This window comes from Manacus vitellinus, unplaced genomic scaffold (genome assembly GCF_001715985.3).
Source record: "Manacus vitellinus isolate BGI_N305 unplaced genomic scaffold, ASM171598v3 scaffold_57_pilon, whole genome shotgun sequence".
NCBI lineage: Eukaryota > Metazoa > Chordata > Aves > Passeriformes > Pipridae > Manacus > Manacus vitellinus.
This window is the reverse complement of record NW_021940666.1, coordinates 3,450,688-3,467,822: the sequence shown is the minus strand read 5'-3', so window position 1 is coordinate 3,467,822 and position 17,135 is coordinate 3,450,688. Positions and strand designations below refer to the sequence as shown.

Below are 17,135 nucleotides of genomic sequence, written 5' to 3'. Positions count from 1 at the left end.
TAGTACTATGGTCTAGTGGTCAAGGTGGTGATCAGTCAAAGGTTGGCCTTGATCTCAGAGGTCTTTTCCAACCTAAATGATTCCGAGGCATTTTGAAAGAGAAATCCCAGTTTAGTGTGTGCTGGGAGCACCAGTGACACTAGAGGTCAGCATGGGAGCATCTACATTTGCATTTTAGGCTGGGCGACGAATGTGCTCTGCAAGTGCTACTGCTGCTGCAGCCCCCAGGACCGAGACACCTCAGAGTTTGGACTTGGATTCTTTCATGGAAAAATGGGTTCTTGAACGACTGTTAATGGTCATTGGAGCCACATGCCTGGATTAGATTTAGTCTGAACTAAACTCCCAGGACTCCTATAGCTGCTACAACTGCTAATAAGGTGTATCCCAAGGCCACCGGGTAGAGGAATGCACAGAGGAGGCTAAGGAATGAAAAGTCCTCCTAGGACAATATTAAAAATGAGGCTGGAACTCAAGGAAAAGTGCACTGAGGAGCCCAAGACAGCAAGGATTAGACATATTGAGCCTGCCTTCATTTCAGTAGTGTTTGTGAAATCTAAGAGTTCTCCAGGCACATTAGGGAGGAAGGAACAATAAATGATAAAGTCAGATTGCAGTTAAATATAACTCTTTACTTGAAAATGAATGCCTCACTTTGGTTATGAGCAATCAGATAATCTATAGCTCTGAATTCTGAAGGACATGGAGCATAAAATCACAAGTCTAACAGAGAATATTTTTGTAGTAAGTCTCTGAAGTTGCAGTAATACCCTCTGATGGAAGAAAAGTAAAGGGAAACATCTATATTTAGGCAGGAGAAACTTTTTTTTCAATTTTAGCAGAACATTTTAGCAAAAAAAGCACAAATAGTATGTTTTAACATATTTAGGAATACAAAGACATTTAAGGATGAAATTGGCTCATTACTGAATAACACAGGAAAACTGTCAATGCAGAAAGTAAATATGTAACATTTGTATTCTGTGTTTGTGCAGGGAAAGAGCAAGATGTACCAATCTCATCTGAAGGAACACTCTCACTCGAAGACAATTCTGGACAATGTTAAAAACACTTTTTAAAATGAGATAGTACAAAGGTTTTGTGTGTCAGGATTTTTTTAAAAGCAGGGAAAAGAATTTAGCAGATCACGATAACAATTTTCTTTGTTGTTGTTCTTTTTCTATTAGATCTCAAAATGTCAAGGGAACTCCTTCAGACTGGAAGGCAGCAGGTCCTGTGCTGGTGTTATTAAATGGCAAATGAGACAACCTGGGTAATTAGAAGCTCATAAGCCTGGCATCAATCCTAGCAAAATAACAGAATAATTCCTACAAGACTAAAATAATGAAGGATTAAAGAAGGGAAATAGAATTAATGCCAGTCAATATGACTTTTTTTTTTTAAAGAGAACCTGTCAAGCTGGCATGGTACCTTGGAAGAGAGGACAGGAATCAGGTGCTGTTCTGTACTTCCCACTTCCAGACAACAGTTGGGATGGCAATAAAGTTCCCTAAAAATTGAACTTTTCTTAGAAGTGAGACTATACATCAGCATGACAAGAAACACCTGCCCACCAGTTTTACTGGGCATGTAGTGTTTAATTCTGGTTTGTTTTTTTCCAAGAACTATTCCTCTCTCTTTCATTCATGGCATGCACATGACAAGCTGCTATTAAACACTATTGTTCTAACTTAATAGCAAAGGGAAGCTGCTGGAAGAAATGTTCCTAAATCTCATTTATGGGAAAGAACCGTTACTGTGGGGCTGGTCTGAAAAAGGCTGAGTTTGAGCTTCATTTCCTCCACATTGAAATGATCTACTTTCGAAATCATTACCATAAGAAGTTCTGCTGCTTTGCAAAGCCCACAATGCAAATTCTTGCAACTGGCACAAGTTTGTGATGTTTCTCAGCTGATGTTCTTTCAGCCATCCCAGTAGACCTAATTTAATTTCTAATCATTTCCCCATGCTTAACACATTTTTCTAAATTACTTTTGCATTTGTACTCAGAGGGAGTACTGGCTGATTTTTGCTTGTGAAGCTTTCCTCTTTCATTCCCATTGTTTCCTATGCAAAGGGGATGCAGCAAACTGCACAGAGCAATCCTGTCATCAGCTGCTTTCACTCCATACCGTATTTCAATAATAATATGGCACATACCGTGCATTTCATAGATTTCATAATCCCAGTTCCAACCTCTATCACATTACACAGAGGAGCACTGAACCTCATTCTGGGTGCAGGACAGGGAGAGTCCAGCAAAATATGGGAGTGCACAAGTTCACAGTGTCCATTTTGTGCCCATTTAATTATATTTTCATCTTTTTTAGAGTAAAAGAATGGTGTATTTAAATCCGTAGCCATTATAATTCACGCTGTACCATAAGCAAATAGGAAAACAATCAGAAGGTATGAAATAGTTATAAATTACTCTGGTGTTTTGCCAGACACGTGGCATAAGTTTTCATAATTTCACTTCTGAAAATTTGTAAGATGCTTCTGTTTATATTATTTTATTGCTTCCAACTTTGGTAATCCTTTTGTTATTCTTATGACAATTTTTAATTTTCGTTCCCCTTCAAATGATCAAAGAAATTTTTGCTCAAAAAAAATTGTGTCATATATTAAAGCAATTGTGTCACAGACTGAATTTACTTCCTGAAGTATTTCTCAGAAAGATCTTTAAGGATTTGTGACAGGTGTGGTTATCTTCTCTTCAAAACCACTAAAAAGATGCAAAATTTCTTTCATACTTTAGAACATCACTTAATGCCCTCCCCAGAATTTTCTTCTGATTTGGAAACATGTGCACAGCTCAAATTCAATGCAGAGTTGTCATGACAGACTCAAGAGAGGTGTTTTTGATGACTTACTCATACAAAGCACATCTTTCTGAAGTCTTTCCACCAAGTGGTTTTATTGAAGGACCTTTAGAACAACTCACAGGTGGCTTCTCACCAGTTCATGTTGCACTGACTGAATTCACTGGTCTTCCAACTAATGAAATAACACTAAAATTGCAAATTGTGGTCCCCCTTTTTACACCTTATTTTGAAAACTGCACTGCTCCTAAACTGGCCAATTCCAACCTCAATACTCCTCCTGTTTAATATACCTCCATCTTTAAATTTTATGTTCTCAAACCCTTAGAAGAACTACACAACTGTTCTCCCTCTGTACTCAGAGTCTAACTCCATTCTCTCCAAATATTACATCTGGTTTTGTCTCCTCCTCTTTTACTTTTGAGAAAGGGAAATAGAAAAGAAAGCATAACCTTGTCACACAGTGTTTAGTTATCTAGAGCAGTGTCCCTAATGTCTTGCTCCCTCATTCTTTTCAAGTTTTCATATTCCAAAAGTTAACTTTTTGCCTCCTCTTCTGCTCATCCCTCAAATTCATATTCCATCTTACCACAGCTTCCAATAAAAACAATGAAATTAAAAGACCTCTCAAATATTATAAATATTTCCTAATCCTTACTACTCTGGGACCTTGCCCAGTGCATTCTGTTCCATACTATCACATTTATACAGTTGCTATAGATATATACATAAAGAAATTATACCTTGTGGTTTATAATGACATGCATTAAAAAGCCCCATTTGCGAATGAATGATATGATGCATAAATTTCAGTGTATCATCTGTGCAATGCCAAAAGTTCTTAATCAATACAACAGAGATCTAAAGCACATCAACAGTTGATTTAAAACTGCATCCACTCCCGGAGAACATTAATTATATTCTCAGAGCTCATTTATAATGAGCTTTTAATTAGAGAGGATGTCCTCACATCTTAATTCTTAGAAGCAAAGAAATGATGAGATGGGAGGTAATTCTTAAAATAACATGCTTTAATGTAGATTTCTTTTTCTTTTATTATACCAGACCTATAAAGACTCCTTGCTTAAAGTCACTTGTGGCAACACACATGTATGAGAAAGGAGGATTCTATTTCCTTTGTCATCAGTAAGGATGTATTTAAGACATCCCTCTAATGGATGCCTCCTCTAAAATTTAGGAAAAGGCAAACAGAAGGATCTTTATTGCTATGAAGAGCTAAATGAGTATTTCACATTGGGAGATGAGTGGTCAGTTTTTCTTCCATTATTTAATTGCCTAATTAGCCACCCTCCCATATTTTAGGAAGATGATACACAGCAAAATCCTTTACAAAATGTCTACACTCAGTTCTGTGTAAAAGCTTTTGCAGTGCTTCTAGTCACTCAGAAGAAAGTCTGATTGCTTGAACAGTAAAATCTCCTTAATAAATCCACCTTTAGTTTTCAATTCAGCAGCTCAGCTTTATTCAACTTTCGCATTCCCAGTATTTCATAAACACTCTGCTGTACAACACAATGCTGGGACAGACACATGGCATTTGTCATGTCAGGAGTCAACAGGAACTTGATCTGATTACCTGCTTTGCTTTCATTTGGTTTGCACTGAACTTCTTCAACACATTCTGCAGGAAACCAGCCAATATGTCCCCGGGTGCTGCCTTCCCAGAATCCACCTTCTCCAATGCTTAGAACTAAACAGAGAGAGACACAGGGAGCATTAAACTTTACCTTCTCCCATAAATGCAAGATTAGATACATAACACATTCAATAATAACTGAACATCATGTTGGTAAAAGCCAATGTGCAATAACTCCAATGCTGGTACCCCCAAAATTGGCACAGAATAACCTTTAAATGTGACTCTCCCTGGTCTGCTTTTGTAACCTCTTCCCATTTGTTTTTTTTTTCACAAGTTTCCTTGGCCCTCGCACAATTCTTTCCGTTTTCAGTTTTCTCAAGGATAAATGCATGGTTATACCACAACCAAAAAATGTTGTCTTGCCTGTTCAAATGAAGCCAAAGCGCTGAACTCATTGTAAAACTGAATTCATGTTGAAATGGATTTTAATAATACATATTCTGATATTCCATATTTTTCCCACCTTCTAAGGAAACATGCTATTTTATTAAGTGAGCAGCTCCAGAGATTGGCAATGTCGAGTAATATGATTCAAGGGTTTGAGCACACAGCAAACACATGAACCTCCCACAGATGAGGGTAGATGCCTTTTGAAACATTTCAATGATTATTCTCAATAGAAGATCATGACAAGATGGAGGAGAAGGATTTACCAACATGAGAAAAAGCTTTATCCTGTAGTTCTAATTATCTTGATATTAATTCTAGACTCAACAAGGATTATGACAAAAGCCTGCAGAACAACAAGGCATGTTTTCACTGATAAGCAATTGGAGGTGAACTGTGGTAACAAAAGGACTCTAAATACTTGCTAGGTATTATTTTTAAATTAATATTACAGAAGTTCCTACAAACCACTGTATGTTTACTATATACTAGAAGAATATATATGCACTATTAAAAAGATACTATACATTAATATTGATAAAAGGTGACATCATCAACAAAAACATATTAGTAGGTCCTCAGAGCACATGTATACAAAACATAGTGTTGGGTGGAGAGGTCGCTGAGCTTGTGGAAGCTGAGGCAGCCCAGTTCCATCTGCTGAGTGCCAGCTAAGCCCAAACTGCCCCTGCTGAAAATCAAGGCTAATGAGCCCAAGCACATCTTTGCTAACATGTGCACATGGTTTCCAAGACCTGGAATAATGTCTCTGCAGGGTATTTCAGTACAGGAGGGGTAACCAACCTGATCAGAGCTACTTTGATAATCTCCAACACCAGCACTTTTTGCACTGTTAAAATACACCAGGCTTTAAAATGTTGGTCCCTGCCTGACTGCGATTGAACTCGGTAACAGTGGAACTGCTGTGACTCAGTGGCATTGAGTCTGAACTTGATTTGCACTATTCCAGCGAAAGATGAAAATCAAATCAGTGGTAGACCAACAAAAAGAGTAAAAAAAATTATGGTAATATTAAAAAGGCGGTAAGAAATCTGGTTTGAGACACCAGAATCTCTAAAGATGCATTTGAATGTAAATGTTTACCAGGTTTCTTTCATCGATGTAATCCTAAACAATTTGTTGTGTTACTTACAGAGCATGGACATCTATTCACATGAATATTTGACAGCAAAATGTTTATAAATATGTCAGTTTTAAGCCTTTTAATGTAGTGCATTCCAAGAGACAGATTTCATGAAATGCACATTTACACACCACTCTCAATAAGAAGTCCCAGGAAACATCCATTAAGGAAAAATCCTACATGTGGATAGGTCCCAAATGCAATTTCTGGAACACTTTTCTGACATATATGAGGAAACCTATAACTACCCAGGGAGTTATGGGATAATGGGGGAGGGCACAAGCCTTGGATGATTCCAACAACTCTACACTGAATATTAAGCTGAATAAAAAAATTTTAGCAAGACTTTTGTTTGTTTGTTTCCCTAACACCTGTAGATATTGCTAAGAAAAGCAAAAAATATTTCAACTCTATACTTAAATGCAAGCAAAAATGAAGAAACCACATGTTCTTTGTGTTAATAAAATAAATAATATATATATAAAATATTAATAAACACTAATTATTTAGGGATTTATTGTTTATTTTAATAAAAATATGTTATGGGGCATAATTAATGAAAAATATGTTGATCTAGTTCTTAAAAATGTTTAAAACCTCTGCATATCAACACACATAGTCAATCTGATAATTCAGTGTCACATAAAACAGAAACCTGATCATTCATCCAATATATATCCAAAAAACATGGAATAGTCAGCAGCTTCCAATACATTTTTAACAATGTAACCTCCTTTTACGTAAGAATGCAGTTCTTATATATGACATAAGGAACTAGGAAAATTTAATAACCTATATATATATGGAATTATGGTAGGATCCTACTGTATACACTGATTTAACTTCAAGTTGTAAAAGAGAGCATAGGACTCCAGCCAAAAGAAATATAAAAATGTTAGACAGTAAAAGATTCCTACTGCCAGTAATTAGCTTTTTTCTTTTTTTTTTTGAGGGGAGTTTTCAGCACTGAATCTCAGTCCTGATTTCACCCCACAAATTAGGAAGATGATCAGAGCAGAACTGAGAGACTGAGTCAGATTACCCTAATTTGGTATTTTATTAATCTGTCAGATTTGCTATTTTGATGCTCCAAATGACATGGATATTCCCATCTCTAAAAAGAGAGATGCACTGTGAGGAGAAAGTTGGTTATTTCACTCACATGGATTAATTCCATTTGTTATTGGTAGTAGCATCTGATCTAAATCAACACAGGAGAAGAAATTTGCTTTCTAAGTCTATCTGGGAGTGAGCGCAAGGCAAAAAGTGATCACTCCAGAGCAGAACTAGACCCATTTCAGACCATTACTGCATGAAATATTAAATATTAGCCATTACTAACAGCAAGGGCAAAGGGAAAATAATGTAGTCCTGCCTGAAGACATAACATCCATGGAAAAGAAGTGAAGGGGAAATGAGGTGTTGCTGGAATGCAGTTACCCTTCACCACTCTGGTTCAAGCCAGTCTAAAGATTACATCTACCAGCAAAGGGCTTTGGATTTATCAAGGAAAAACATCATTATGGGGGCCAAGAAAAGAAGGGAAAAGCTGATGGAACTGCAAGAGGTCCAAAGATGACACAAGAGAGATGAGTGATATCCAGGGGTACAACAGAGACAGAGATAAATTGTTGGTGAGGTGAAGGATAAGCTCATAGTACTCAAAATGTAGACGTTGAGATCTAGGTGGTTCTCCACTACCAAAAAAACTTGAAATAATCTTCAGATATTTCAGATATTAAATTACTGAATTAACCTTCTTCAGATGTGCCATTTATAAAAAATTTTGCAGCAAGAGCCAAGGCCAGAATAATCTAAACATCTATAAAAACTCTCAACAATTCACATACTCCAAGGTGAGTAACTGCAATTTAGAGGATAAATAAAATTGTAATTCATCTTTTGTACCCATGAATGCTTTTTTAGAATGAGGCTTTAATTTGTCTTGCCTCTCCCAATATTGCTTAAGGGCCTCATTGTAACAGATAATTTGTTACCAGCGAGAGATTTTGTAATCAACAGTTTCCCTTCTGAAGGACATAACAATGGTAAATCAAAGGAGAACTTTCCTAAAATTAATAATTAAACTTTATCATTTCAAGCAGTTTTTCCTTTTCTTTTAGTAAAACCAAAAGATGTGGTTGCTATGGCAAGAGGAGGTCAGAGTGTCTTTATACACCACAGAAATTATGAAAAGAAGATGATGTTTTAACAGTAAAATTAAGGTTCTAGTAACATCATGAATCCCGGTATGCCTTTTTGCAACAAAAGTGTAGTTTAAAACATGAATTATGTTCAATTCTATGAACAAAACTGCAAATCAAAAGTGGAAAAATAATAAACAATGGAATAACAGGAAAACATGGATAGGTAGATATCAGTCAGGATCTCATAATTTTAATGTCTTTAAAGTATTATACTTAAAATCAGCCAGATTCTGCTTTGCCAAAGTCTAGAGAAAAATACAAGAAAATTATGTACATAAAATATTTTACAATATTATATATTTAAAAATTATAGAACAGAACATAGAATGTTTTTTCTTTTGCAACTTTTGTAAGTCCATTGGCAATGCATATATTGTAATTGGTATTAATATACTAATCACAAACTGCCTAATTAATATACTATAAAAATCACTTAAAAGAACATAAAGGTTGTATTCTTCCACATTACAGTTCCCTTCATGATGCCACGATCAAGAAATAGAGTACTTTTTACCATTAAATTATGGTGACTACTATTTCTAAATTCCTTGAGATACTGGAATGTCAATGAGTGGATTATTCCATGCAACCTTACTTGCAAAAATATCAATGAAATTTACAGCCAAATTCAGGCCAATGTTTTACAGCTGCTACAGGATGTACCTGAAATGCCTTTGTAACACCTAAATCAATTTTTGGTGCTCCAAACTTCATTTTTCTTTCCTGGGAAAATAAATAATTGTATGGATTGGCAATGAGAGATCACGTTCTGGGGAAAAAAGAACATTTCTACAAGCAGGACCAAAAAAGGACAAATTAGCAAAATGAATGTAAAGTGTCCCTCCATTCAAACTGCAGCATGAAACTGTATTTACTTTCATCCCATTGTTTTGCTATTCATAAAAAATGCCATTTATCTCTTGAAATACAAAGCAGTTTCACCTGAATTTTAGCTAAGCAAGGGTTCAGTGCAAATCTGAACTCTAGTTCTATGTCTTGACATAACAATCTTCTAGATTTGTTTTTTTAAACTAAAGCAGATTTTTAATTTCCAGTGGGCACAAACCTAAGTTCTTTACCTCAGAATAATTAGTATTATAACTTGGGCTTTCCTCTTGTTGAAATATCTGTCGTGTGATATAAATTTTCAGAGCTATTTACCTCTGGAAGGAGAACTTCCAAATGACAATCTCTGCAAGAATACTTATTTCAATGATAAAACCAATTTTGCTTATAACAGCCCCTGAAGTATCTACAACTTAAAAATATATGCTTTTCACCTTGAGTTGTAATGGCAACTTTTTCCTAAGTATAGGTAGAAATTTAAACAAAAATTCAATGTTTGATCTATTTTTGCTGCATTTACTACCAGGTAAATCAAAAACACTATTGAGACAAGAACTTCCAGGTGACAGTTCTTAATCTTGTCTCTTAAAGAGAGACAGTTTTCTTACTCTGTTTCTTTCTCTAACTCCACTTGTTCCTGATAGCAATTCCTCCCTCCCTGCCTGTAATTAATGATGGGCAGGATCTGGCTGACCAGTTCTGGCTCCCAAAGACTTCAGAGAGACTGACATATCTTGGGGTCAGCGCAGCAGGACTGGGGTGGAAATCCTTGCCTATCACCCTGATGACAACCATTTTAAGTGCTCCAGCAGGCAAAAAAGTGACTGTGCCCCAGCTGCCATATAGGAAATGTTCTTGTGCAGCCCATGTACAATCTGGAAGGAAAACCTCTTGTATCTGTAGTTAATGATTCTGTCTAATTGACCTGAGCAGTCGGATTGGACTGTGGCTCCACAGATGGTTCTTTTCGTGCAGAAGGAAATTCAGCAGTTCTTTCCCACCTTGGGCTATGGAATCTCACAGAGAAAACAAATTAGGGAAATAACAGACAGAAAATACTCCTCACCTTTTGAATTTACATTTAACTCCCAGTTTTGCTTCCAAAACAAAAGTGTGATCCAAATGTGCCTTCAAGGAGTTAACCTTTGGTGTAATCCAAGTGATTCTGCTGTTTACCTGAAAAACTGCCTTACCCACTTTACCCAAAATCATCCAACTTCTCCCAGGTGTCTCAGTGCCATACTCTAAGCCCATCTGCACATCTCCTGCCTGTGTCCTGTCAGTCTCAGGTTTTGGGTGCCTGTTACTAGCCCAAACCACGGTGGCCATAGTCAGTCAGACTAGATCCTGACTTAAAACAGTTTTTCATCTTTTATCATCCCTAATTTCTCAAGAAAGGGATGGTGTTAACAAGCACCATTCAGGAAGAAGACCTTGGGATGAGAAGACAACAGTGACTACTAACAGAGGCAACCTAAGTGACTACTAACAGAGCACTCACTACATCACATTACTACAAACACAGTAATCTGCACATAACCCTCTAAATCTGAGGAAATAGAGCTCAATTGAAATAGAACCAAGTGAGCTATGCTGTTCAACATTTGCCCTGTGGGGTTTTTTTCCCTTTTTTATCTTTGCCAACAACTTTCTATGAATATTGTCTTTTCCTTATTGTTTAGGTGTCTGTTAAAAAAGTTTTGAGGAAGTGAAGAAGAGAGAAAAAGAGGATAAGAAGCAAATCTTGTACACTGATTTGAATTTTGATCAGAAATTCAAATCAAGTATTACAGAAATCCATCTGTTTGTAACGTTCATCACCATCTCTTTTGAGGAAAGTGCAGACAGAGTCAAATTTGCTTTTCTCCACTGTGATGCACAAACTTCAGATCAGGAGGATGCAGAGCAGAGAGAATTAATTGAGAGGAGGTCCCAAACCAGCTTACATGTAGAGCCTGTACTATTATGTTGGACTATGTTAGTGCACTCATATGACATTCACAGCTTCTGGTACTCTGTCTCCTAAATATTTCAGGCCAGTTGCTGACTAGTCGAGAAAGGTTGTCTTAAAGTAGCCAAGAGTGAAGACAACAGGGATTTGTGGATGCTTTTACATCCTAATCACTTTTACATCCTAATCACTTCCTCACAGCCTTGACAGCAAAGCCAGCTCTCCTGCTGGAGCAGGAGCAAGGCCATGTCTTTGTTACAACACTGATAGCACTACTCTTTCCTGCTCTTCAGGTACAAGTAACTTGAAGAAATGAGTTGGGATATTATCTGTGACAAGTCATAATTTATTGTGTTATGAATTTAAATCAAACCAATCAAGTCGGGAGACAGTAAGGAAGCAAAACAGACCAATGGATCTGGATAAGATTAGTATTCCACTTTATATTCATTTCACCCTTCACATGAAAGAGCAGCAAATCAATACCTATGCAAACCTCTTAGGTTAAATTTTGCTGCCATGCTTATCCACACAAGGTACAAAATGCTCTTGAAGAAACAAAATAGCATTCCTGAGGCTCTCCCCTTTCCAGGATTTTATTTACTAAACTAACAAGCACAAAAGCCTGGGAGACCAACTTTCCTTCTGCCCACAGGCACTGCCTGTTGGCAGTATCTTCGAGCACAGCAGGGGTTTAATAATCTTTCTTTTTCAAAATGACTTACAAGTAGATTTCATGAGAAATGAAAATGTTAGTGATATATTTGGATTGCCCTACTGGCTGAGATCATGCTGAAATAAAAGCAGTGTCACAAGGGTCAATATTTCTAATGCTGAGAACTACTAACTTCCTGCCCAGAACAGATGCTTGAATCACTGCTACTGAATTACTACTGTTTCTCTGACCCTAAGGAGTGTAGTTCAGAGCAGATCTTGGTTGTGGTAAACTCTTCTCTGATGTGCGGACTGTGCCTGCACAGGAGGCATCTCACAAGGTTCAGGAAAAGGTCTGTTGGAGCATATTTGAGATACTGAAATAACTCCCCATTTTTCTAGATACTAAGCACTAGAAAAGTTTAATCACAGTAAGAGCGAAAGAAACTGAACATTTCCCAAAACTAGCCTGTATTCTGTTTGGCTCCCAAGTGAAACACAGGAGGTAGCAATATCAGGGCAGAAAACAAAAATTTAGAGATGGACAAATTATACTGTAAGCAGGTTGAGGGAGAGGGATATCTCCCCCTCTGCTCTGCTCTCCTGAGACTCCACCTGGACTGCTGGCATCCAGGTCTGGAGTCCTCAGTACAAGAAAGACATGGACCTGTTAGAGCAGGTGCAGGGGAGGCCGTGAAGGTGCTCAGAGGGCTGGAGCACCTCTGCTGTGGAGACAGGCTGAGAGAGTTGGGGTTGTTCAGCCTGGAAAAAAGAAGGGGCTGGGGAAATCTCATTGCAGCCTGTCAGTACCTAAAGAGAGCTTATATAAGAGAGGGAAAGTCATATAAGAGAATTATAGAATGGTTTGGGTTGGAAGAGGACCTTTTTCCACAGGGAGATAGTGACAGGACAAGGGGCAATGGCTTCAAACTGACAGAGGGTGGATTTAGATTGCATATTAAGACGAAATTCTTCCCTGTGAGGGTGGTGAGCTACTGGAACTGTTTGCCCAGAGGGGCTGTGGCTGCCCCATCTCTGGAAGTGTTCCAGGCCAGGTTGGACAGGGCTTGGAGCAACCTGGGCTAGTGGAAGGTGTCCCTGCCCAAGGGGGGGGGGGGAGAAACTAAGTGGTCTTTAAGGTCCCCTCCAATCCAAACCATTCTGGGATTCTATAAAAAAAACAAACTGTGAGCAGGGTGAGACTTCAGAAGCTCTCAAAGCATTTGAATCAGGCAACCATGCAGGTTCTTTCTTTCTAGGTCAGTGAAGGATAATTCATATGCATTTCAGGTATGTTTTAATATAAAACATTTTGATTGTTTTGTTTGCAGGTGACCAGAGACTGTCTGAATCATGTTGACTGGCACCTGGAACTCAGACCTGTTACCTTCCCAACAAGATGGGCAGATTAGAAACACAGGTGACCTTCTCAAGGATGCACAGATACTTCTCTATTGCTTTATCTCCATGGCAAAGAAAACTGTTAATTCTATTCTCACAAAGAACTTTAGAGCATTGCATTCTCTTCATGCCTCTGAGTTTTGTCATAAAAGAGACCACTTGATTTCCACTGTAAAAGTTCAATTTAGGAATGTGAAAGCTGATTTAAATTCATTTTACAGATACTTGTTATACATGTGTGTGCATTTGGACTGGGACAGATTTGTTGCTATGGACTTTTACACATAGAATGAAGAAAGAAACAAAATAAATTAAAAATGTTTCTGTGAGGAATAAAACTTCATTTATGTGAAAACATAAGATTAGGAGAGTTCTGGTACAAACAAAGATATCAGATTTATTTTTACAACAGCTATGGCTCTTTTCTCAAGAGTGGAGACACACAAATGATGTCAGTGTGTATGACTAACAACTAAAAATAAAGCAGGTATTTTGGTACAGGCTACGTAATATCCTATTAATACAAGACAGTTTTAGTTTAAAACCAATGTTTAGTTTACATTTTCTTTGAACCTTGCCCATTCACAGATTTCTCTGAGCAGCTTCCTTGTATCACATACTGTGAACTATTGTCACTCATGCACTTCTACCAGTTTTAGAAAGGAAGAAAAAAACCTGCTTCCTCTCCATCTGATGAAAACACTTTTCATCAAGAGTCTAGGAATCCATCCCTCTCTCTGTGACCCTTCTAATTCTGCCAAGTCAAAAAAGAAAATCCATAAAAACATTTCCCAGCTAATCCCTTTCTCTAATATGTTGTTCTGGTTTTTATCCCTATAATAAATGCCTTGCTACATCTTTACTGTGATTAGTCTCATGGGATGAACACGTGATGAACATCTCCCCGGGGGTCAGACTAAACATGGGTCAGAACCCCACAGCAAGTACCAAAACACACTTGAATTCCCCAAAACAATCCAAGAAGGCAGGACTTTGGCATCAGTGTATTATAAGAACAGTGCAGTTACCAATTTGGAAGAGGAGAGGGGCTAAGACAAAGCTTTTGTTTTTCAAATGTGAGGAGAAAGTGTTTCCAAAGGGACGAAAAATTGAATTCCATGGGGTTTATTGTTCTTTCATTCCTTCCAAGCACTGCACACAGCAAGTTGATTCTCTGGGTAACCTGTGCCAGGGCCTCACCACCTCCACAGGAGTGAATTTCTTCCTAAAATCTAGTCCAAATCTACCATCTTTCAGCTTAAACCCATTCCCCCTTGTCCTATCACTACACTTATTCTCTATAAATAATTACATTTTTATTGAAACAGGGACAGGAATCCAGGTTTAACTGGACCTGGATTTTTGACACAAATGCTAGGTTTGAGTGGCTTCTTCAACACTGTTACACAACTGAGACCTTTTTAAAGTATCACTGTCTTTTTGCCTGAACTCTTTGTTCTCTACATTACCTTGCTGTGTCCATTCTGACATATTTTTTTGTGGCAACTGAGGAATCATTGACATGGTAACATAAAATAGGATTAAATCTTGTTCTGGAAGTTTCTCCTTTGATAGCACTGAGAGTGTCATACAGTGTCCCAGCCCTGCCATGCAAACAGCCTTAAATTATGTTTCACAAGATTTAATCCTAAGCACTAGCTCTGAAATTCTCTATATAGACTTGTTCTTTTTCCAAACTCCCTAAAAGGAGGCTGACATCTATAGAAACCTCACTAGGCTTTGCTTCAGCAAAGTTCTCTAAAATGATTTAAAACAAACATACCTTGAAAAGCTAGACCTCTACCAGATTTTAATTCTAAGTGCAAACCATATTCTTAAAGCTGAAAAAATAACTGCTGCAGGGATGATTTGATGTTGGATGAGCATGTCCCCCTTTTGTTAACAGTAATAATTAATTTATAGGTTTTCTTCCATAAGCTTACAATTTTCCCAGAAATAATAATAATAATAATAAAAAACAGCCATAATCTCATTTTCTATTTCAGCATTTTGACATCCATTGGTTGCTGCCCCCACAAAAATCATTGGTCTCACACTTAGAACAAACCACAGTAAGAAAATTTGAAAGGTGGACTAATTATAACAACTTAGAACCAAGGGATTCTGAATTAACTTTTTTAAAATATTAAACTCTTCCTTGAAATTGAATTTAAACTCCTTATTCTTGGGATATTTTTGCATATAATAGTCTCAAATCCCAATGCAAACCAGCAGTCAGATGATGAATGACTAAAAAATTCAACATCCTAAGCAAGTTGTTACAATATTTCCTCTTTTGCCAGGACACACAGTTTCTATCTTGTCTTTCTCCAGAACTGCCTGGAGTGTCTATTGTCTTATTCCAGTGAGAAGAATCTATGTTGATCTTACATCCTCTACAGAACAAAAATATTCCTACATAAATCCAATAAGAACACCTCTGTGTACAAGATCCCCCAAAGAATAGATGATGGTGCTCAACAGCACTCATTCTTTGTCTTTTGACTCTTCCTAGATCCCTATAGACACACTCAGAAAGTTATTTACTACCACTCATGGCCCCCAAAATTTCATCCTTTATAGGTACTGGCAAAGCTCTGGGGTGTGCTTAAGTCTCTCTTTTTTTTTAAATAATTTTTTTCATTTTCATGTAACTGCCCAACAAGCATCTTTCTCAACTGCCTTGCTTCTTCACCCTTCCAGTGAGAACTCCAAACTCTACACAGAAGACCCCAGACCTTCCCATTTTAACCCAAGAGCCAGTGTTCTTTTGTAGAGGTGTGAAAACATCACATTTGCTTTTAATTTGCTTTATATTATTGCATGAAACTTACTCATAATGTAACTTTACCTCTCTCTAGATCATATCCATTCCTTTGACACCTGAAGGCTTTTAGGAAGTTATTCTGCATTACTTGTCTTGCATTTATTCTCACACACTGTATGCCTGCAAAGCTGGTTCCCAAACATTCAAAGCTGTCAAATTTGATATTTGGCATTCCCAAACAATTCCACAACCTCAGAGTTTGCCTTCTACTTGACTCTAGCCTAGATAACTTCCATTAATTGGGAAATTATAATCACTACTTCCTACTTGATCAGGGAACAATCTTGAGAACAGCAAAATTATCTTTTCAGCCCTACAGACTCTAAGTTTAACCTTCCTCCTTCATTCTTGCAAATAAAATGAATCTTGCACATGTATTACCTTCAAGTGCAGTGTTCTTCAGAGTTCTGTCCTACACCTTCTGAGTTAACAAAAATTATTAAACCCACAAACACTTCAGAATCAGTACATCCAAAAATAAAAATGCAAAAATACCTTCTAATGGCTCCCTAGTTTTTTTCCAACTACTCTTTGCAGGCTCAAGGGAGAAGGTATTTGAAGTTTTCCTTTGTGAGATAAGTAGTTTCCATTGCACAAAAATTTGCAGGAGCTTAACACTTTTATTTAGGACACTGAATTTATTCCCTTTTGTTTGATTTCCGTAACTGTTGTTTGATTTGCATGGCTTGAAAAAGTCTTTTTTATTCCATGACTAGTTTTACCTGGACGTGCAAAATCAGAGCTGAAGTTGCATCACACCTCACCCTCAGGAAGGTGAGTCCTGTACACCACATCACCCACTTTCTCATCTGTATGTGGATGTACTTACTGCCTTCAAAATAATAACGCAAAGTTTGGCCTTGATGTAAGTACAGTCTTAGCTGGGGAAGAGCCCCAGTGGACAGAAATTAAACATGCACCACCACGCTTCCTCCACAAAACGTTTACACTAGATTCTACCTACCTACTTATACTGAGTCTCACGAGAGGACATTTTCTACTTAGCCAATAAATTGTTCCATGAGGAAAGGGCTTAAAACAGAGCTGCTCTTATCCCTGTTTCCTTCCTGATGTGTTTAGAAAGCTAACATGTTTACAGCCTTTCAAAGCCCTGGAGTGGTCGTTCTGTAATGACTACAGAAGTATATTACATGCTCTGGGTAAGAGACAATGCTGCTATTACTGTACAAACTTCTGATTTTTAGGAGGACTTTAAAGTTAAAATGGTGGCTAAAT

At 37.4% G+C, this 17,135-nt stretch overlaps 1 protein-coding gene across 3 annotated transcripts in view; it reads right to left on the bottom strand.

Annotated features, from left to right (window-relative positions):
• Positions 1–17,135, bottom strand: part of SHANK2 (SH3 and multiple ankyrin repeat domains 2) — a 324,279-nt gene that overhangs the window by 184,931 nt on the left and 122,213 nt on the right. For all 3 annotated transcript variants that reach the window (XM_018081844.2, XM_018081842.1, XM_018081843.1), the window contains one exon: positions 4,420–4,533. In XM_018081844.2, the coding sequence (XP_017937333.1) occupies positions 4,420–4,533 (114 nt within the window). The remainder of the gene's footprint in view (positions 1–4,419; positions 4,534–17,135) is intronic.